Source organism: Lissotriton vulgaris, chromosome 5 (genome assembly GCF_964263255.1).
Source record: "Lissotriton vulgaris chromosome 5, aLisVul1.2, whole genome shotgun sequence".
Taxonomy (NCBI): Eukaryota; Metazoa; Chordata; class Amphibia; order Caudata; family Salamandridae; genus Lissotriton; species Lissotriton vulgaris.
In genome coordinates this window covers 477438564-477460534 of record NC_141693.1, presented here as the reverse complement: position 1 = coordinate 477460534, position 21971 = coordinate 477438564, and the positions used below count along the sequence as shown (strand labels likewise).

At 43.7% G+C, this 21971-nt stretch overlaps 1 protein-coding gene across 1 annotated transcript in view; it reads left to right on the top strand.

Moving 5' to 3' along the window:
• The first annotated feature begins 717 nt into the window (after positions 1 to 717).
• The window catches only part of EPHA8 (EPH receptor A8), a 1186163-nt gene continuing 1164909 nt past the window's right edge, over positions 718 to 21971 (top strand). Inside the window, exon 1 of the mRNA XM_086920110.1 lies at positions 718 to 849. Coding sequence (XP_086776236.1) covers positions 765 to 849 — 85 coding nt within the window. The 5' untranslated portion in view covers positions 718 to 764. The remainder of the gene's footprint in view (positions 850 to 21971) is intronic.

Here is a 21971-nt window from a genome sequence, read left to right as displayed (position 1 = left end):
AGTATCTGTATAAATTGTCTCGTGTCGCAGTTTCTAAGCGCTGCCTATGTTACTGTTACACAATTCAGCTACCGGCCAGGGAATGATGGAACCCCGAGCTGACCCTGCCAGCATTCAAGCTGGGGAGGATGATGGGAGGAAGCAAGTACAGGGCACCAGGAAAAGTTTCGAAGCATGAGGAGGTGTGCAGTGGAGGAGAGGGAGGGGGATACAGCATGCCTCCTGGTACTCCACTGAAAGAAGCTAGGAAATGTCACAACACACCCAGCGCTTCAACGCCTTGTCATGAATACTAAGCGCTGGATAAATACATTTACAATGTAATGCAATACAAGCTCTCTGGGCGTGTTTATAAATCCCAGCACCTGTGGTGTAGAAGGTAATTAGCTTCTAAAAACAATACCTGACAGCATTATCTATCAACGGCGCGCGTGGGTGCACAACAGACGCCTGGAATAAACAGACGGAGTCGTGCTTGTGTTTCTGTACTTTAGGAAGAGGAGTTAAAGACGAGCGTGTGTTTGTACCGGGGTTTGTGTCACTGCACAGCTCTGGAATGTTATTGGCTGACAGGCTCTGATGGACAGTCCGCTCCCACCCTCCTTTCGGGCTGCCTGTGTGGATGCGAGGCAGTGTGTTTAAAGTGCAGCGGGATGCACTGAGCCCGGCTGCAGCGCAGACGCTCATGCACTGAGGCGCGCAGGAGGAGAGGGGGAGCCGGCTGCAGAGCTCCCCGGCCGTGTGCCACCCAGCAGCGCCGGACCATGGCCCGGGCACGGGGGATGGCCACCTACATACTGTGCATCGGCATCAGCATGGCTCCCTGCGTCTGCGCCGCCGGCAGCGAAGGTAAGAAGTTGCTTCCCTGGCGCGCTCAGAGGCAGGAGCCGCTGGCATGGTGGGCACCCCGTGCCCTCTCCCCTGCCGACAAAGTTCACTTGTGTGGGCTCACCTTTCCCTCGCCCGCGGGGCGCCCAGAGTCCCCTTTGGCGCGCGCAGGACCAGTGACTTTCACCCAGCATCTCTGGAGCACGAAGGCACTCAGCCTTTTATCTGTGAGCAGACGTGCCCGGCGGGTAGCTCTCTGGATTCATGCACCTGACCTGCACGGTGTTGTATGAGCAACCTGCCCGGCCCATGTTGTAGAAACTGCAGCGCGCCATCCTCTGGCAGCCGTGATTACACATGTAGGGTGGTGATGGCTATGTAAAAGAGCTACATATGTTATTAATGGGATGATAATTGCATAGCCAGGTGTGAGCGTGCTACACAATCTCAGGGTGTTGGTTTATTTGCAATGCTTGTATACTGTGTCATAAAACAGAAGGCCGCTGCATTGTGCGTGTTTATATATACCTGGTATTACGATTGATATAATAACTAGTGTGACTCAATTTACGGCGTGTTTACTAGGGTGAGGGACGGTTATGAGGTACGGTGGCTTCGCTTCCCCACCCCAGCATACCGAGCTCGTGAGATGACCCGGCGAAAGCTTTCTCGGTGACGGACAAAGTCCCCGAACTTCTGTTCCGCGCTGTGACACTTCTTCTGAGGGAGGGCAAGGTTTCAGTGACTGGGCAAAAAATGGTACCTAGCACGGCTAGCGGGGTAACATATGCGAAAGAACGGTTACATATCCTCTCTTTAAAGTGTAATTAAAACATTATATGCGCACCGGATCTAGCCACTGGGAGGCAGAGTCCTGCATAAAAGTAAACTGCGTGGTGGGTGTCGTGTGATCATTTTATAAAGGTATAAACTAAGTCAGCGACTAAGTTGAGGGTATGTTTTTTGTAGCGCCGACTCACGGAATGACCAATATCTAGGCGAAAAGTACGAGACTAAGATAATATGCATACTGCTGAGACTGAAGAGTACAGCATTATGGTCGGACACACAGACAAATCTACTCAAACATGCGTTTAACTGTATGGACGCCTGTCATTGTAAACGTGTTCGCAGCGGGTAGAAGCGGCGCATGTGCGATCTGAAGCACTACTTGGAACAAGCTGTATTATTGTTGTTATTGATAGAAGCACATATTTTGTCTTATACAGCGCCGAATGCACAGGGCTGCTTCAGAATGCTCCAAGCGCTATACTTTATTTACAAAACGTATGGGACATGTTACTCGAGAAGAGTAAACATAGAGCAGAGGCCAGGGTGAGAACAACTTTATTTATTAGGGGTTGATGTTGGCCGTGTAGATTAAAATGACAGTTTATATAGCTCATGGCGACAAGCGAATGAACTCTAGGCGCTAATAATAGTACGGCTTGGAACTATTATGAAGTCTATGACGGGGCACTGACCAGCGTGGGAGCCCTACTCAGGGCCTCTCAGATGTGGTGTGACGCAGCTGTGCCGCCGAGCTCCTGTGAGACGGATCCCACAGGTGCGCAGTAACGCATGGCCGCCATCCTGGCTACATATCCTCTCTCGTGCTCCATTCGGCATCGTGCCGGACTGGAAAAATCCCCTCACATATAGTGCAGCTCCATATTTATTGGTACTCTCAACCAGCGCTGCTAGCGTCGTCTCCTCACTTGGAAGAGTGACTAGGCCGCGGTCCATGCCCTTTGCACAGGTGCACCGCAGATTTGCCCCGAAAGCAGCACGTGCGGAACAGTGTGCACTAAATGTAATTTAAAAAATGGATCAAACATGAATTAGTACACAGCCGGCATTTGCCTTGAGCGATGTCCAATCGGCTATTTCATTTTCACAACAAACAGTACCTGTTTTGTAATCGGCAAGGTAACGCAAAATACTTTTTTTCCAAAGGAAAGTCAGTGCAAGTGCTGATTTTGCTTTGCACTGGCCCCCAGAGTAAATGCCAGTGTGGAAGTGCACTGTTGATATACGTATGAAATACACAGAAAGGGGCCTAGAGCGACTATTCACGAGGATGCGTCTCTGTTTACTGTGTGGGAGAACGTCCGTCTTACGTGGGGCAGCAATCTTGTAACACGGCTACTCATATAGTGGATGCAAAGCAGCTCTGCTGTGGAATGGAGGGGTTTCACTTCGCGGCGTTTTACCTTATAAAGCACCTCTATACTGTGGAGCAGACCAATCTTCAAATATGAAACACGTTTACATTTTTAGGGGGAGGGCAATCAGCACCCCATTTCTACTCCCCAATATGTAGAGGAACTTCACACACGAACTATCTGTTCCCAAAGAACCCCCCACAGCCACGCAGCGCAGTTTTACACAATAAAGACACTTAAAGCTATGGGGGGCACTGTCCTGTTCGACCTGGTGGTGGGAGACCTTTACGACGTTGATTACCGCTAAGACACCACACTCGTATTGATTATGAGGCGAGCTCGACGGGGTCGCCAGGATCTTTCCCTTATGCCACGTACATCATACAGAAATTGTATACGCGAGTACAGCTGCAGAAACGAGAAGGGGCGATGTTATAGGTTGTGTTTTATGCATTTATGTGACTTGCTTACTTTTTGCCCAGGTAGTCGCCCATCCATGATGGGGCACGTCCCTAAAGGGTTAAAGAGGTGACGAGTCCCTCATTTCCGCACGCGCGCAGTGTCAATACCCCAGTCTCCCGTCAGGCAGGGCTGGGCCCTGTCTGTGTGGGATCGGTGACGGTGCCGCTGACAGGACTTCGCGCGGCCTTTAAAAGGACCCGCGGGGCACGAGCTGCCTTCCTCCAATCGGCGCCCGACTATCGTGACCTTCATTAGAGACAGCAAGGGGTAGACAATCTTATCCTGACCAGCCCTTTGTCATCCCAGGCACTGACTTTGTCCCATCCCAGGAGCACTAAGGCAAGACTAGATCGTAAACAAAACTCATTGCTCTTACCACATCCCTCAGCAGAAGATAGACGTTCCGATGAGAAGCCAAGGGGTCAATTGTCAAATATCATGTGATGTCACTTCCGGTACACCTAAAGAACAATAGGGGTTACCCACTTGACCTGTAGTTCTTCTGCTGTGCTTAATAAGTGGTCTTGGTTTTGTTCCACTTGTAATATAATGCTATGTATACATGATGTTTCATAAAATCAGGTTTATTATATTTTTTTCTCTCAAAAAAACTCATATTTCATATTTGTTGATTGAACAACTGAATACATATTTAGAAAGTCTACAAATACATTTTAGCAATTCTTTCCATGTATTATGACATGACTGTTATATCAAAGATTAGAGAAATATTTTCTTCCTTTCTATAAAAACAAAATATCACCATTGCAAAGAAACTACCCTCATGACCAATACTCTCGCTCAAACATCCACCCAGACTAAAAAACTACCATACAGGTTGAATTTTTATCCTTCGTGGTGTTGTTGGAAAACAGATCCCAGTCCACAGCACAACAGAAACAAATTGAACCTGTATTTCTGCCGTTGCTTTTTCTTTTGTATGTGTAATTTGCTGGGACATTGGCATGATTGTCGAGTATGGCTGTTTTTAAGTCTGGATGGCTGTTAGAGTGAGTGTAATTTCTTTACAATGGTGATACTTTGTTTTATATAAAGGAAAAACATTTTATCTCTATCTTTGATATAACAGTCATGTCACAATACATGGAAAAAATTGTCAAAATGTATTTGTAGACTTTCTAAATATGTATGCTGTTTTACAATCAACAAATATAAAATATGAGATATTTTAGGGAAAAAATATAATAACCCATATTTTATGAAAAATCATGTATAAAAGCATTATATTACAAGTTTAACAGAACCAATAGCACTTAATAAGCACAGCAGAAGAAATACAAGTCAAGTGGGTATCCCTTTTTTCTTTAGTGTTTCTCTCCCCCTTTTCCCAGACCTAAAAGTATTAATTTTAGGGGGTTACAATCTTATATTTGACTTCCGTTACCCCTGGCATGCAGGCGAACTGATGTCCATAACCAGCATTTATAGGTCTGTAGTTGTCACCATCCCTTCTGTGGTCTGGGTATAGCAATAGGTCAAGAAGCTTGTCACGTGGAGGCGTGCTGGGCTGTGGATGCCTAAGGTCAGGGAGTCGGAGGAAGCCAGCTCTGGGACTGGCCTACAGTAACACGGGGCATTCACAACAGTCCTGGGACACTGACAGGGATAGAGAGAGAGGCATGCCAGGCCTAAAGCCCCCAAAGTGGAGTGCTCTCAGACCTCTGCAACCTCTGACTGACCTATGTCTATGGGCCTATCAGAGTCACAGGCCTTCAGTGAAAACTCTCCTTTTCCCAGTAGGGCAGGCAAACACTAATCACTATAATATCTTCCTCCTATCCTTCGACAATTGTCTGCCTTAATAATTTATGATGATTTGGAACCGGAGACCAGCAGGGAACGTGAGGGGAAAGGTGAAGGTGGAGGAGAGCTCAGTAAAAAAAATTGCAGCAGGGAATTAAGTGGCATGCAAAAGTGAGGGTAGTGGGGGTCTCTAAAAGGGGCGTGGCATATGTAAATAACTGCGTGGCTTAAACACCTAAACTATCATTTTGTGGTCCCTTTAGTGTGCAACCCTGTATGTTGGTGCAGGATTAAGTAAAACGGGAAATATGAACAGGACCTAAACCGCTGACATGGATCACCGTAACATATTTTTGCATAAATTGTTCGGAAATCGATCAGTGTTAATTTCCTACAGAGTTAAGGGCACGAATATAGGGCCTGATAGGCACTCGTTTCAATATCCATTTTCAATTACTAACAGTTATGAGACACAGAAAGAATCGGCCCACTTAAAGCCCTGACCAGTGGGTGGGAGAGGGAAGGATGGCATCAACCCACCTCCCCAGAAATCCACATTTGAGCCCCTAGCTCCCCACCCTACCTGACCTGCCCCAATGGAACAGACTTAGAACTCTCTGAAAGAGCTCTTCAGTATCCTGCCCTCAAAAGCACTTCCTCTCGCCAGCACCGTACATGAGAGGGTACTTTCATGCACTTGAACTTCTTTAATTTGAAAGGGAGGGTAGCGGCACTTCTCAGAAGGGGTCCGATACTTCATGGAAAAGTGCTAGCACTGCTCAGTAGAAAAATGCTCTGTGGAATTGTATCATCACTTTTTTATTTCCATTTCAAGCAGTGTATCTCATAAGAAATACATCCAGTGACTAAACTCATTCAGGCACCTATCAGTGTGAAGCAAGCACTATAAAAGTACTATACAGATATACTCTGGGATGCAGCACTGTATTGTGTTTCTGTATTATACAAATATGCTGTGTGGTTGACCATATCATATAAAGCTTGTATGGTATAGGGATTAGCTGATGTGTAAGCCAGTAGGGCTGTTCTGTGGGTCCAGGGACTGCATTTGAGAGTTGAGTGTTTGGATTTGGAACTCTAGAATTGGGAGACTCAGGTTGCTATCTTACCAAAGCTGATAATATGAGCTTGAGAGAAATGGATAATAGCGATCATTCATTTTTAAGCACCAAGAAACAAGGCATTGTGGAGCATCATCTCTGTAAATGATGGGTATTTAACCAGTAGTTAAAATGTTTGTGTATCACTTTATGCCGAGTTTGTAGGCACTAGGACCCTCTCAGTACCCAACTGCCAGGAAGCAAAAAGGACTAATGTGTGTGAAATTTGTAGAATTTGCTTTTGACAAAATAGTGCAAAATTATGCGTAACTATGTGAAATGCAAATTCATCATTTTGTGCTATATTTTAGCTTGAAATGCCTCCAGTTGTCAATTTGTGGCGCAAGAACACATTTAAATTAAGAACTGCAAACAACAACCACTTGAGCTCAGTAGTTCATGTGCATTTGTGGTCAAGTTTTGCCATGAATGGTGCATTTTGCAGAAATTGTTTTACTGCAAATGGAGCGTAATCACTCAAAGTGACAGAATTAAGTAATTTCAGGAATTTCGCACTAGGCGTAACAGAGAATGGCCACTATTATGCAAATTACAAAGCGTAATTTAAACTTCGCACATGCCTAAAAAGGACCATCTGCATAAGTAAACATACCAAGGTAAACAATCATGTTGATCAGTTACATATGGCTCCTTCCGGATTTAGTTGCTGCACATATAATTTTGAACATTGACCAATTCATGACTTACTGAAAAAAGAAATTAAATTCTACATTTCTTTACTCGATTTTTATGTAGCATTTGTTACCACCAGTTTTACCATTTGGGTGTCGCTTAAAATAACCACTGTTCAAGGGAAAGGGAATGGGGGAAAAACAATAGGCATTGTATTAATGACTTTTGGCGAAGAAAGCAGCAGTATCCTGGACCGATGTATGCTCCCAAAAATGGCTGAGCGGACATTAAAAAAGTGGAAACTGTTCCTTATAGACATCTTCCACTTTCTGAATCTAATGTCCCGTGCATTGAGTAGGCAGCATGGACCCAATAGTTTGCAACTGCAACTGCACTCACGCACCATGGATACATGTCACAGCATTTTGTAAGCAGGGGGCGTTCCATCATGTCTCAATCTCTTCCAGTGTGCAATGTGCTGCAAAGTGCACATTGAGAGATGGAAAGACATTTCGAGTTCACAATGTGCATTGCATACAGTGCCACTTGTAGTCTTGTGGTCAGAAAACTGGGATTTATTTGAACTGCATGCTTTGGGACTGCCAATGAATCCAGCACAACCATTCTGAAATATTTAAGCACCAATAAGTGATGTTCTTATCATAAATTCTACAATTAAATTGTAATCCACACAAACAAGGTCTAGGATCTAGGGTCATCCCAGTAAGCTGCAGGAGAAAACAAGCACTGGAAAAGCAATATGTTTCGACTATGTAAGAGCTGTTGGTGTTGTCGAAGTTTTTTTAAAGATGCTGCACATCACTGCATCCTGCTGGGCGACATGGCTCAAAGCAAATAGAAGAAAAGCGTTTGAGTGCAGCAAGCGGTGACTGTATCATGGCACTTTGTTTTTATTTACTTTGAACCATGTTGCACAGCAGCCCATGCTGCTGAGCAACATCTTTAAAAACAAAAAGCGTTAACTATGCCAAATAGCTCTGCGCACGCTATTAGGCTTTGTTACTGTTTTTAAAAGATCTTGCACAGCTGCACAGGCAGCTGTGCATCATGGGTCAAAGTAAATAAAAACAGAGTGCTATAGCACAGCTAGCGTTGAACGCGCCATGGTGCATTGTTTTTATTTATTTTAAGACATGCTGCACAGCAGCCCATGCTGCTGTGCAATATGCCTTAAAACAGTGCTGGAGATGGGGGTGGCCTCTGGGGAGAGGATGTGGCATAATGGCCAGAGCTCTAAGCTGGGGAACCAGGTTTGAGTCTCGTCGTTGACTGAACACCCTGTGATTCTTGTTAATTTGCTTAATCTCTCAGTGTGTCTAAAAACAAAAAACGAATGTGACCTTGTGTAATGTAACTGGTGCGCCTTTGCGTAATGTAACTGGTGCTCATGTAAAGAGGAGGGGGAGGAACATGGGAAGCAAAGAATGTGTTGCAGGAGGCAGCACGGGCGGGTGGGTTAAAGAGAATGGCGGCAAGTTGGGGTTATGGTGTCAAAAAGTTAAAAATAGGAGTACCTGAAGGAGCCTGCAGTCAGAGGAAGGACCCTGGCCACAGGAAGCAGTACTTCGTCCATTCGCCATGGCAGGGATGAAGGATGAAGCCCAGAAGGAAGCCAGAGGTGAGTAGGAGGCACTGACCAATAGGAAGCAAGGAAACATGAGAGATGTGGGAGCCAACCAATAATAAGTAAAGGTAAGTAATAGGTGGGCTCTAATCCCCTTTTAAGATTTTTTCTTCCTTTACGAGAGATTTCACAAGCACAGCACAAGTACTGTGCAGGCAAAACTCAAAAAGGACCTCTTTTTAGAGTGCGCAAATAGTGTAGCGATCTGGGGCATGTTCAGAGGTTTGTGGTGACAAGATCCCAGAATCTGAACTACATTTGTACTTCTCTTATGAACACTTGATTTTGATTTAGATACAGGGCCGAACTGACTACCGGGCATTTTGGTGTGCTGCCAAGCTGGGGGCTGTTTTAATTGCGGTGTGGGCTGATTTCGTTGATGGGGACCTGTGTGTGCTTCGAAATAAACAAAGTAACACTAATGGTTTTAAGCACACGCAGGTCCCCATCAACGAAATCAGCCCCCAGCTTGGCAGCACACCAAAACGCCCAGTAGCCAGTCTGGCCCTGTTTAGATATTTGTAAAGTACAGCTGTCACTCCGGAAGGAGCATCCTTGCTCTATGTGGAGGAGGCAAAGTGAATGAATTGGTGTGAGGAATGGTCCTGTTTATACAAGTGAGGAGCAGAATGCATCCATGACCCTGAATACCCAGGTTTTCAGTGATTTTCTGAATAGGGTCTCTGATTCTATTGCTCTTAGATGTGTGTGCATGAAATTCCATGCTTTTGTTACAAAGACTGCAAGGGACTTCCCTCCTTTGGTTTTGTATCTAAAGGCGTGAGGCTTAAGAAGCTGCTGTGGAAGATCTGCGAGTCTTAGCCATGATGTAATGAGTGAACTTGGCTGCCAGATATTTGGGTCTAGAGTCTCTAAAGGCTCTAAAGGTGTTTATCAAGATCTCAAATAAAATGATTTTCCGTATGGACAGCCAATGCTGGGTATTAAGAGCTGTGGTGGCTGATGATCGACATAGGAAACCCATAATCATGTTATTATTATTACTGCTATAATTATTATTGTTATTATTATTATTGTTATTATTTATAATAATAATACATCTAGTCCATTATGATAGCCAATGTACAGCTGTATAGTACAGGCCCCACATTCATATATAATGGACCTGCAATTTCTGTTGCACAAAATGTAATTTTACATTTTAATTAATATGGCTGCACTGATGGAATACACGTCATTACTTGCGGAAGTAAAGGTAAAACTTTCTGTTGACCAATTACAAATGACTTTTCCGAATTTCTTTGCAACCTATGGATTTTTTTTAACACTGGGTTGTGTTTGTCTAGTGCAAAAACCAAAAACAAATGCGACATATTTATCCGTCTCTTATGCAGCGCTCGAGTCCAAAGTTTTTATCATACTTTGGTGCTGTAAATTACCAATGTAACAAATACTTTTTTGTTGCACTGTTATTGTTATGTTGATCGATCCTGGAAGCATGGGAAGCTGAGTCAACCGTGTGGGATTAATACCTTTGGCCTACAGGTGACACTCATATCACAGCAGTAAGCTATTCAGTCCCTGAATTGTCCCGCACGCTCTGTCAATAAAAATATTAACCAAACACAATGGGCACCTTTAGACATCAAATACCAGTGAATTCGACTATCTTTGTTTCTCTATAGTAACTCTCTACCATTCCCATGTGACTCTTAGAGTATATTTATTTGTATCCCTTCCTTATATATATAGAGATAACTCTACTCACTAGTATATGCAGTAGATCTTTGTATTCTACTATTCCTATGTGACTCTTAGAGTATATCCATTAATATCCCTTCCATGTGTATATAGAGATAACTCTAATCACTAGTATATTATTATGCAGTAGACCTTTGTAATCTCTACCATTCCTATGTGACTCTTAGAGTTTATCCATTCATATCCCTTCCTTATGTATATAAAGATAACTCTGATCACTAGTATATGCAGTAGACCTTTGTACTCTCTACCATTCCTATGTGACTCTTAGAGTATATCCATTTGTATCTTTTCCTTAAGTGACTTTACTATTTGTTCATTTGCAATTTTTCTTTCTGTTTGTATCTCTTACTTGTGTGACTTTACATCCTGTTCATTTGCAATGTTTTCTGTTTGTATCTTTTATGTAACGCAGGTAATCCTAAATCCTTATGTTTTGCAACTGGTTCTTATATAAAGCGCTCTGACACCTTCGGGTAAAGTTCGCGCTATATAAAATTGCATTAAATAAAAAAATAAAATACATAAAAAAATACACCAGCAACTTCATCCGGAAGAAACCATTTGCAGGAGGTGGGGGGTAATTTCCTTCAGATTGTGGATATATGTATGTGCTAGCCTCCTTTTTTCTGCTGGCCCTTCTGAACGCACGCGCTCCCCTTGAACGGCTGTTTGCGTGCCCCTATCTGCAGACGCCGGGGGAGGAGCGCGCTCCGTTAAAAGGTTCCTTTCCTGACACTGCCGCCATGCCTGAGCCAGGGGACGCGAGCGCGCTGAACTCGCCTGCGCCGGGCCGGCCTGCTCGCTAACTTCTCCCCCCTGCTAACTCCGGAGCTGCTGCGGGTCAGGTCTGTCAGGTGCGCCAAGGAAATAATGTCTCCAATTACAGGAATGGAGCCGTTAACCCTCGGCGCGCCGGAGGGGTCGCTGCAGCGCGTTCAGAGCTGTACCTTTCAGGACGGGCGCCCGGTCCAGCGGTGCTGGCAGGCGCCCAAGAAGGAGGCTTCTCGCAGACCAGGCAGCGAGGCTTCCCGGCATCCGTCTCCCTGGGAAACCCTCGTCTCGCATCTTCATGTGGCGCGAGCTTAGTTCCGACTCACAAAATATGCTGTAAACGCTGCAGGGGTGACACCTGTCTCAAACGAGCAAAGCGACCGGCTTCTTAATGGGCATATGTGCCATCCTTTATGCTGTAGGCCAGCGGAATTTTGCAGCCTATACTTTCCCTTCGCTTATCACCGAAAAAAGCTTACAATAATGTCCGACAAAGACATCTGTTTTTTGTCTTCGTTTTATACAGCGTGAACTATACCCGAAGGTATCAGAGCGCTTTACACGAGCACCAGTTACGTTACAGATGGACACACTCATTTTTAGTTAGACACAGGAGATTAAGTGTAATAGAGTGCCCGAGAAGTGCTGGTATTCTCCAATTAAAAGCATTATGTCTCTCTTGAGAAGTGCCTGTACTCTCCCTCTCAAAATAAAAAAACGTGCTGGTACTCGGTACCGGGCAGCACCGGCCCATTTAAAGCATTGTTTACAATAGTACAAACCCTAGCACCATACTTAGTGCCCTGAAGCCACTTAAAAGCACACAGCACTTTACAAAAACTGTAACTAAGTAAATACATTATTAGTTACACTATCAAAGTTCAGTTGTTACTATGCACTGAACCTCTTTTTTCTCACACTATGTAACTTTTCTCGTCTATGTAAAGGCCCCCCTCATCTACCTGAACTAGATTATGCTCCAAAACAGCCTACAAACAAACAATTTACTGGCTGGATACAGGCTATTCCTAGAAAATTCCTCAGATCAGTGTAGTTTTGTGACTTAAGAGCATAACTTACTCTGGTTCCATTTCCATAAACCAGCTCTATCTGTTATTGATATATTTATTTATTTGTGAAGGTCCTTTAACTCCATTGATGTGCATAACAACAACACCATAGCATCATAGGGCGATAGCTCATAGCAGTTGGGAGCTGATGATACATTGGCTCTGGAAAATCATATCCCATGTCCGAAGCAAGATGGCAGTTTCCCATTTGGGTGATCCTCTTCCTCTAACAACAAGGACATTTGTTGTCATCTAGCAACCTCTTGTGGTGGAGCTGTAAAGGAGCTGGGTACAATGTTGTTAATGTAGCACCAACTCATTGGGTAATGATTCCCATCGACAAGTGCCATCAAATGGAGCACAGTTACATATTGTAGAGGCCAGACAAATGCAATTGTTTTATAGCAACAATATTAAACATATATGTTGGAGTATGTTCAGTCCTGTAGCGGAGAACAATGAAGTAGCTCTGCTTACCATCACTCATGCAGATCCCCACAAGTGATTTTTCCTTTTAGGTCTGATGGACCATGGGCGTTTTATTAGAGAAGGAGAGGGCAATTATCGATCAATTATTGTCACAATCGTCAATATTATTTTGAGTCAATAATAAGAGCTGGGTATAAAGTTGAAGGGTTTTATGAAATCAATTCTTATAGTAGCTCCTCTTTATTAGATCATCAAATACATGCATCAGTATTCAAGCAGAATCTTGTTAAAATCAGTCAGTAGGCAAATTACATTAATAAAGATATTAAGCGCGTTCCATAAAAGAAAGAATCGCTATTCTAAGAATCATGTAAAAGGGATCAATCAGAACCCATAAAGAGTTCTAAATCGAGAGAGAGCTAGAGTAAAGCTTCAGCAGCAAATCATAATACCAAGCTGCACATCCCATAAAGAGAGGTTCTAGAAACTCAGTAGAGTCTCTGAGCAGCGTGGCAACGGCAAAGCAGGATGGCAAATTGGGAATGTGTGATCGGTACCCTGCTCCAAGGACACACACTATTATAAACTGTCGAAAACTATGTTGGTGTCCATGTTGCATCTTTTTCTCCTTCTCCTCTCACCCAATCAGCTTTCAGTGCTCTCCTGGGTACAGGTTCAGTTCCTCTTTTCCCACAGGAATACAATGGTCCACAACAGAAAACGTTGAACTTGTTACTTGAAATTCCAAATTAAATTCTTACAGAACATCTTCTTATGTGAGGCCTCTTTCCCACATATCTAACTACATGTCTAACCTTCTAAAATATCAATTTGTACATTCTGCTAACAACAATCTATGTCAAAACTGGAACAAAAAGAAAACATTTCAACATGACATCATCCTTTGGAATAAACAAGTATGTTAGAAAAAGATCACATTAAATTTAAATGTTGCATTTTATATAAGCTGTTCTAAACTATTTTACTAAATGACAATTTCGAATCTAACAGCCTTGTGCACATCGAAACATTTTGCAGAGTTAAGTGGAAACACTTTATTAACTTGTTATAGAGGGTAAAGCATAGTCATTAATAGGCCAAGAATTGAACATTTTATGTATGATAGAGCAAAAATAGGCAACCTACTTTCAAGCAAAATGCAGCTTTAGTCATCTGAGACCTAGTACGTGCAAATGCAATTGCATAATGCAAAACGTTTTTTTTCACACATTTTAAATGCATTTTGTTTTCCATTAAGCTTCACATTAATACTGCACATTCATTATAATCTATATTATTTTGCATTTTTATTAAAACTCTCCTACATACGTTTGCCGCAACATTGGAGTGTGAGTGTAGGCATTTCACATGGAAAGGGGCAGTGGCTGGAGACCTCCTTATTAATGTTTCTAAGGCTGAAAAAAGTGTTCTATGATGGTGTTCCAGAACAAGGGCGAATAATGGTATCTTGGGGTGCGCATAATTATAAAAAAAAAGTTTTACTTTGCCACAGCTGTTTCAAAAGTTTGAATTTCCTGACAATTTAGTAGCAGATAACTCTATTTAATAACAAAAACATAAACCAGCCTCAGATATATTGCAGAGAACACTTTTCTTCCCAATTGCAAGGCCATTTAGCATAGAAAAGCTACCAAAAGTTAAACTCACTGAGAAAAATATCTGAAAGCACATGTAATGGTGCGTAGAAATAGCACAGCAGCAGATAATCTTTTATAGAAAAAGTCTGCATACAATTTCCATATTAGCTGGTGTCCATACGGGTAAAAATTATCATACTGTCCAGTGAAAATTAGCTCACTAAGCAGAACATTGAAAACCTTGGAATCTTCCCAGTGGGCAAAAATTGGAAACTTATAAAAAAAATTGCTGTATAAAAAAAACCCTTTGCACACCATAGGTTTCACCAAGTTGGCATGGGAGGCCCTGGGAGAAGGCATTCTACAGGAAAGGTCTAAGCAGCTCAAATTACAATAAACTTGTTCTAAAACAGCTTGGGACAGGGAACAGTTTCTTAGGTCGAGCATTCTAAACAGCCCATGTGCTGTCTCTTGTAAGGCATATTATGGCTTACTAAGAACATTGAGAGGCTTGGAGCCCCCATTGCATTAGTTGGCTTTTCTAAGGACTCTCATTTGCCTGCTTCTTATTCATGTCCCAGCTTATGAATCTTGTGTTTGTTCCTGCTTTGGAGCAGTGCCCTTTTACTATCTCTTTTAGTGGATGGCATCACTCTTTCCACTTGTTGTTTTTCACACACTATTATTTACTTTGGTGTGAAGCACGCAATTAGAGGGCATGTGTTTTCAAGCTGTCTCCTTCGAGTAGGTCTCTCCCCCTTAACTTTGTGTTGTTATTTGTTGCCCAACTCTCCCTGCGGTCCTCCCTTCTGCACTCAACCACTAGCTTTTCCCCATTATTTCACTCACCTGTGCCCTCTGTGTTGCATGGTGCATGCAGGACCGACTTTAAGGCGGTTCGACCACTGCAGTGGTACATGGCGCTGTGCCCGAGAAGGGGTGGCCCGCCCTGTGTTTAGAAATATCGTATGGGTTTAAAAATCACCTGCTGCACAGTTCCTTGTGTGTCAAGTAGTTTTCAGGCAGCAGTAGATTTGCAAGATAATTCTGGTGACTAATGTTCCCTCTGGAGAGAAATTTGAGTTTTGTCTAGTGACAGTTTTGACTCATCATAAAGTGCAGAGGGTTATTATGCCTTCTGCAAAGAACATGTACCATGCACATTACAACTGTATTTAATCTGATTAGCCTAAGTGGGTTATTGCTTTTGTCACAGACATCCTTTTGTTACTTGCAGATTATAAATTACAATCATAGTATAGCACAGTGACCTATGAACTATCAAAGAGCTGCATGCAAAGTGCATGGTAGAGATTATAACATTATGTTTTTTTTCCCACAGCCTTTCATTATCTTAATGTTGCTAAAAAAAAGGTTTCTTTGGGTAGAAATGCATTCTTATTAGTAAAGCCAACCCCAATCACTGTGGAATGTTTTAAATCCAGAGTTTGTGCTTCTCTAGACCAAGCACTCTACTAGTACGGATGACATGTGGTTTCAACACTTTGTAATCCCCATTGTTTTAGGTAACATTTCCTATAGATTGATTTACACACACATGATTCATTGTCTATGTATAACTTGTGTGTGATGTAAAGTGCTTAAACACCCTACACTAGTATGAGTTGCCCTATACAACAAATGAAATGCATGTAAGAGAGAGGTAAGGAGAGCTGAGGGGCACTGTTGGACGGTGGTAGTGAGGGAATCTGTGAAGAAGGAGGACAAGGTGGGGGCAAACAGATTGTCACACTGGGTAGCTCCAGCACTAAAGCTGGCCCTGGGTGCTAGCATGCATGAATGGTCACATCAAAGACTTTTGTGTGTTAACTTTAGGCAAGCTGCAAAGCGTTGCTGATGCTAGGCAGTGCGGCTAAAAACCATTGGCAAAGCATTGCTGATGCTATGCAGTGCGGCTAAAAACCATTGGCAAAGCCAATAAGTCACAAAGGTGAGACCTGTTGGCTTTACCACCGCTTGCTACTTAAGACTTCACACTGTGATCATCTTAACTTTAACTTGATTTACATTAACCTCAATCTATCACTTTTATTTCACCTGCAATGAACAAGACAGGACACAGCTTTCAGACTAAAAAGTAAAGTAGGTTTAAAGTGAAACATTATAAGAGGTCAGAAACATGCCTGTAGCGTCATTATGGTAAAATGACAGGACAGCATCTTTAAACCCAGCTTGCAACCTTTAGCTTGTAACGTCCCTCCAAACTAAACGGCAGTAGTGAGCATTGTTGGAATTCAAGAATGTATATTCACTGTACCTATTGAAAGAAGCTCTTCAGCTCTGTACAGTCCTGTGCTCTGATCACAAGATTTGCCCAGTAATCAGGGCCGAACTGGCCGTAGCGGGCTCCAGGCATTTTCCAGGTGGGCCGGAAGGGTGGAAGCCGATTTTGGACAGGTGGAGCTGTTTTTAGTACCTGAGGCCCGTTTTGAATCAGTGCTGGAATATCGACCCCCTGTATCAAAAGTAGCAGCAGTGTATCCCACCAGCACCCCCCATCCCTCTCTTACCCCCACCCCCGGTCGTTCCAACTAAATTGCCAGGGCTGGTTTGGGATCCCAGTCCAGCCCTGCTAGAAATGAGGGCATGCCACACATAGAAAGTTCATGCAAGATACTGGATGCAGACTGCGTCAAGCAGAAAATGCCTCTCCACCATGGTTTTCGAATTCCAATGAGGCATATCAGCTCAAGCCAGTCTCCAATCTGAAAAAGTTCTATGGATTAGGAGAGTACGAAATTACACACTAAATCATGAAATTCCCTTATTGTTAAATGAGTGATATTTGTGTTACATGAAAATTACTAATTTTGCAAGACTTTATCTGCTTAATAAAACATTTCCAGGCCTCTACTTTTGCTATTTGGGATTCCATAAGTTCCGGACTTTATTTGCCTGTATGTCAATTGTTGGCCACAGCTTTATTAATCACATAACTTGTTTTCTAGCTCTCTCGTTGTGTTTTCTGAAAATTTAATTTTGGTGCATTTTCCTCATATTCATTAAATTAGAGGCGGGCCGGTCAGCAACTTCACAAAGAGAGAAATCTGCATTAGAGAGGGAAAGTGGCGGTGCTTCGAGTGGCGATATGTTGGCTTGCCCCTCCCCATGGAAAAAGAGCTGAGTCGGAGTCAGACATATAGCCTGTGGTACGCTTGCGGGTTATTTGGCTTGGCCATCGCTAGCTTTAATATGAACAGGCTAAGAGACACCTCAACATTCATTTGACCTCTCTCAGAAAACTTGCATTGACCACTGCTCTTTATTTTTTGTCATAAATGAAGTGACGGCGAAACAGCTCGAAGTGACTGTATCATTTATTTATTTATTTATTTTATCGATTTTTAGAGCGCACAAATACCCAAGGGTGTCTCGGCGCTCTGACTGAATGTACAGCACACTAGTTAAGCCCACCGTCTGCACAGGTGAGAGGGTAACAATAGAAACCTTACACAGACATTACTACCCTGGCAGAAAACCCTAATGGGTTGATCAAAAGGTTTGAATATGAACATACTAAGAGAACCAGCAACACTCATTCAAGCTCCCCCTACAAAAAACTACCATTGAAGATTTGTCATCTTTATTTTTTACCAGACACCCAACGCCTCATATAATGATAACTAAAACAATTTAAAGGGGAATAATGTTGTTGTAATATTAGGCTTTAATATGATCTTAATAGCACAGAAGCACTTTACTGATATCTGTGTTCTCATGTAACATGGCTGCGCCGCTTGTAGAAAGAAGCCTTTCTCTTAGGTGGGCCTCACCTCATTGCTTTAACCCCTTCACTGCGGCGGCTATTCCGCCGCAGTGCTAAGGGGGAGGCGGGGCCGCGTGGCGGTCCCGTGCTCGTGACGGAACCGCTCGGTCACGGCACGCGGGTGAGCTGTGCTTGTGACGGAACGGTTCAATCACAGCCCCGCCCGATCTTCAGAACGTCAGCGCAGGCGCGGAATTCGCGCCGTGCAGGTGCGGCGAGCGGGCCGTGACGGAACCGTTCCGTCACCTGCACAGCCCACCCAAGGCTCGTGACGGAACGGTTCCGTCACGAGCATGGGAGGGGTTAATACACCCTGTGCCCAAGAACCAGGCCAGAAGTTCTGATCCTTTTACATCTATATGCAAGAGCAGTGAGGACCAGAGGTTGAAAAACTAAATCCGGGACATTCCACAAATTTAGCAGAATGACTATAATTTGAGGATGTGGCCTAATGACTGGAGCAGTCGACCTCGAAGCTGGGGAAGCAGGTTCGAGTTTTGGCAGGGATCCTGAACATCCTGTGATTGTGGGCAAATCACTTAATCTCCCGGTGTCTAGTAAAATGAATGTGTCCGTTTGTAATGCAACTGGTTTTCATGTAAAGCGCTCTGAATCCTTCGGGTCGAGATCCCGCTATATAACATGCCAAAACAAAATAAATAATTACATTGCGTGAAGAGCAGAAAATACGTTTATTGATAGCACTCCCCAACATAGAAAACAGTACAAAGAGAAATTAATTAAAATGTTCCACACAATATTCTCAGTAATCATTAAATTGCTTTCTGATAAGAATTGCTAACTAGTTCTGCTCTGTAACACATGGAAATGTTTCTCACTTTCTGTTAATTCGATCCCCCTCTACAAACTGGGACACAACCTAAATTTACTTAAATTTGCAAAGACAGAAGGAGAAAAACTAGAACTATCTAAGCACATCGCGTACTCTTGATCAGTGGTACCGATCTACAGTTATATTGTATCAGTGAAAGGCTGGACAGGGTAATAAAGCAAGCCATGTTAAAAAGTCCAAAATCAGGTCAATTTTGCTGCTTGTAAGTTAGCACCTCCTGGGTTAGTGTAGCAAGTTATTCTGATCTTCTCCAGTGATCTTTGAGGAATGGAAATCCTATCAACCCCAAGAAAAGTGATAAAAAAAATATGCAGGAGGTGGAAATAAATCACATCATATTTTCATCATGATAACTTATCCTATCCCAAAATCAGCCCCTGGTCTGCAGCCCACCCACCTGGAAATGCTAGACTGCCCGAACAGCCAGTCCGGCCGTGATCGGAGGATCGGACAACCTCTCCTAGAACCCTGAATGTGTTGGGAGCAGCTACCCTGAAGCAATTTATACTCTCAGCTGTCTATGCCAGGAAAGGAGAGGCGGTCGCATCCTTTTTCCTGCCATATCAAGATAGAGAGAAGTGATACAGAGACTGGTTATATTCCAGTTCTCCACTAAAACTCTTCTAAAGAGACCAGGCGGCATCAGAATGCACCCTAATGTCCCTTCACTCAGACAGGCCGTCATCCATCTTTAGAGAGAGGCTGGCAGTGTCACAGCCGGCACTGCATCTCTCTTGAGACAGATGGGCATCATTACGGGATCCAGATGCCAGCCTTCAGACAAGGGGCGATAGCAGAGCTGCTGCAATATCTCTTGTGACTGCAGTTTGCTCTTCCTACAGGTAGGAAACACAGGGGGATCAGTCGACAGTAGGTGTGCAGGACGTGCACTACTCACATGCGCTCACTCACTAAGGCACTCCCTTTCACTCCCTCTCGCTCATTCACTCTTCGTTCCCTTTCACTCATTTTGAAATCTTTCAACCACAACATCCTTTATCTGGGAGAGAGAGAGAGAGGGAAAGAGCACAATATTCAAAAAGATAGAGAGTGAGCCGGAGAGAGAGAGAGGACGTGTGAAAGAATGAGAGCAAGACAGTGCAACAGAAAGATGGAGAGAGAGAAAGTGAGGTGTCAGAAACAGAGCCGGGTGTGATAGGATGGTAGGGTGACGAGAGAGAGGGTGAAAGGTGGAAGCAAGTGAAGAGAGAAAGAATGAGAAAGTGGAGCGAGAGCGACAGAAAAGGAACCAATATTCACAAACTCCTGGTTTTTAACAGTGTTTACCCTCTTACAAATGCAGTGTTTAATTTGTGCTGGTGGTTTCCAGTGCTCGGCACAAGAATTTAATTGTCAGCACTAGCTCTAGTGACAGTCCACCACAAGGTGGCGTTGTCTATCTCTATCAAATTTTGAGATAAGCAAAACAACAATGTTTAAAAAGCTGTTATGCATTAAAAATGAATAACACTTGTCGCTCACACCATTATTATAGCCCTGGTTGACCTGGATTAGACTGAATTTGTAGGAGTGTGATGGCTAGTTATGTGTTGTTTCTGTTATTGGCAGCACTGGAAGGAGCAATGAGTAGTGCAGGCTGCATTTGTCACCCGAGAATGGCCGAGGCACTTATTTTTTTTTTCTTTCAAATTAAGCACTGTAAAATGGTTCTACCTTTTGGCAGTCGTAGAATAAGAGGCAGAGGTCTATAGTGGGATTTGTGCCAAATGGCTCAATTCAAACGACTTTAGGAACGGTTACATTGGCTACTAAAGCACGTTATTATTTGGCTGAACCGATAGGAGCAATCTGAAATCGACTCACTGGGTCTCAATTTAGCACATTGTCTTGGATAGCTTCACTATCGCACAGCGTGATCTTGGGCAGATAACTCTATGTATTAATACATTGCACCAAAGGGTGCATGGGAAAGAAGATGCAGATTAGTAGAGAAAGAGCGAGGGGATGGAGTCCCACTGGGGAGGGAGGGAAGATCTTAAAAAATCAAGAAAATGTTGAAAACGGTGCACAAAACATAGCTAACTTTAACCTGAATTGGGTATTTGGTCTGGAGTGTAATGAGACGCAGAGCACAGAAACTCTCTGAAGTGAAATGTTGAATCAACTCCCGAAAACACAAAATGAAATAAATGATCAGCAGGCTGCACGATCTTTGAAGCAAAGCAGGGATGACTCTGGCCCCTACTGGTTAGAGGGAGAACCGCGGAACCGTGAGTAAGCGCGAGCTCGCGGAGTGCAGGCTGCGAGCAGGTTCACGTTAGGACGCGCTCCCAGCCAGCTCTGGAGGACGGAGGCCCGGCGGGAACACGGGGAGCGAGAGAGAGGCTTGAAAGCAGCCCCGCGTGCCGCTGGCGCCAGGTGGGATTGATCAGTGGAGGTGAATTAATCCTTTGGCTTCAGACCGTCAAGGATGCCTAGTCTGCCTTCTCGTTGCCTGAGACCACTTCCCACCCCATGGCGCGGCAGTGCGCGCGCCATTGATACCCACCTTGAACCCATGAAGACAGTGGCAATCGCTGTCAGCCCAACGTCAGTCAGTGCCGTGAGCTGCACGAGCTCTTCCCCCACCCCCTGCAGAACGAGAAGAGGGCCTCTATCACCAGATAGAGAAGTTGTAAGGCAAGGGCGAAGTGGGCAATTGCTCGGGCCCCCCACCTTACAAGGGGCCCCTGGGAAAGTGAACATATTCTGTATTTTATTTTTGTCTATTACTCTATCTCACCCTTTAACATATGATTCCATTTCGTATGTCACCATGCGGCTTGAATTTACAGAAAATGAGCATTAAAAGTAATGGTTGTTCCATACAGTGGCACCATAAAATCCTTCTGCCCTGGGCCCCCAATTCCTTCAGACAATACTGCCTATCACACATATATTCATTGGACCCCCTGATGGGTTTTTCAGCCCACGTGCGCCGCAGGGGCCTGTGTCAACCCTGGGGTCTTTAGCAGTGATTCATGATTGGGGCATCTAAAGGGGTACATATAAAACTGGTGAGGCCACCTGAAAGGTTCCGTTGTAAAGAATATGTGTGTTTATATAGTAGCTAAAAATATTGAAATCTGACTTTGTGTCTTATGTATGTACATATCTTTA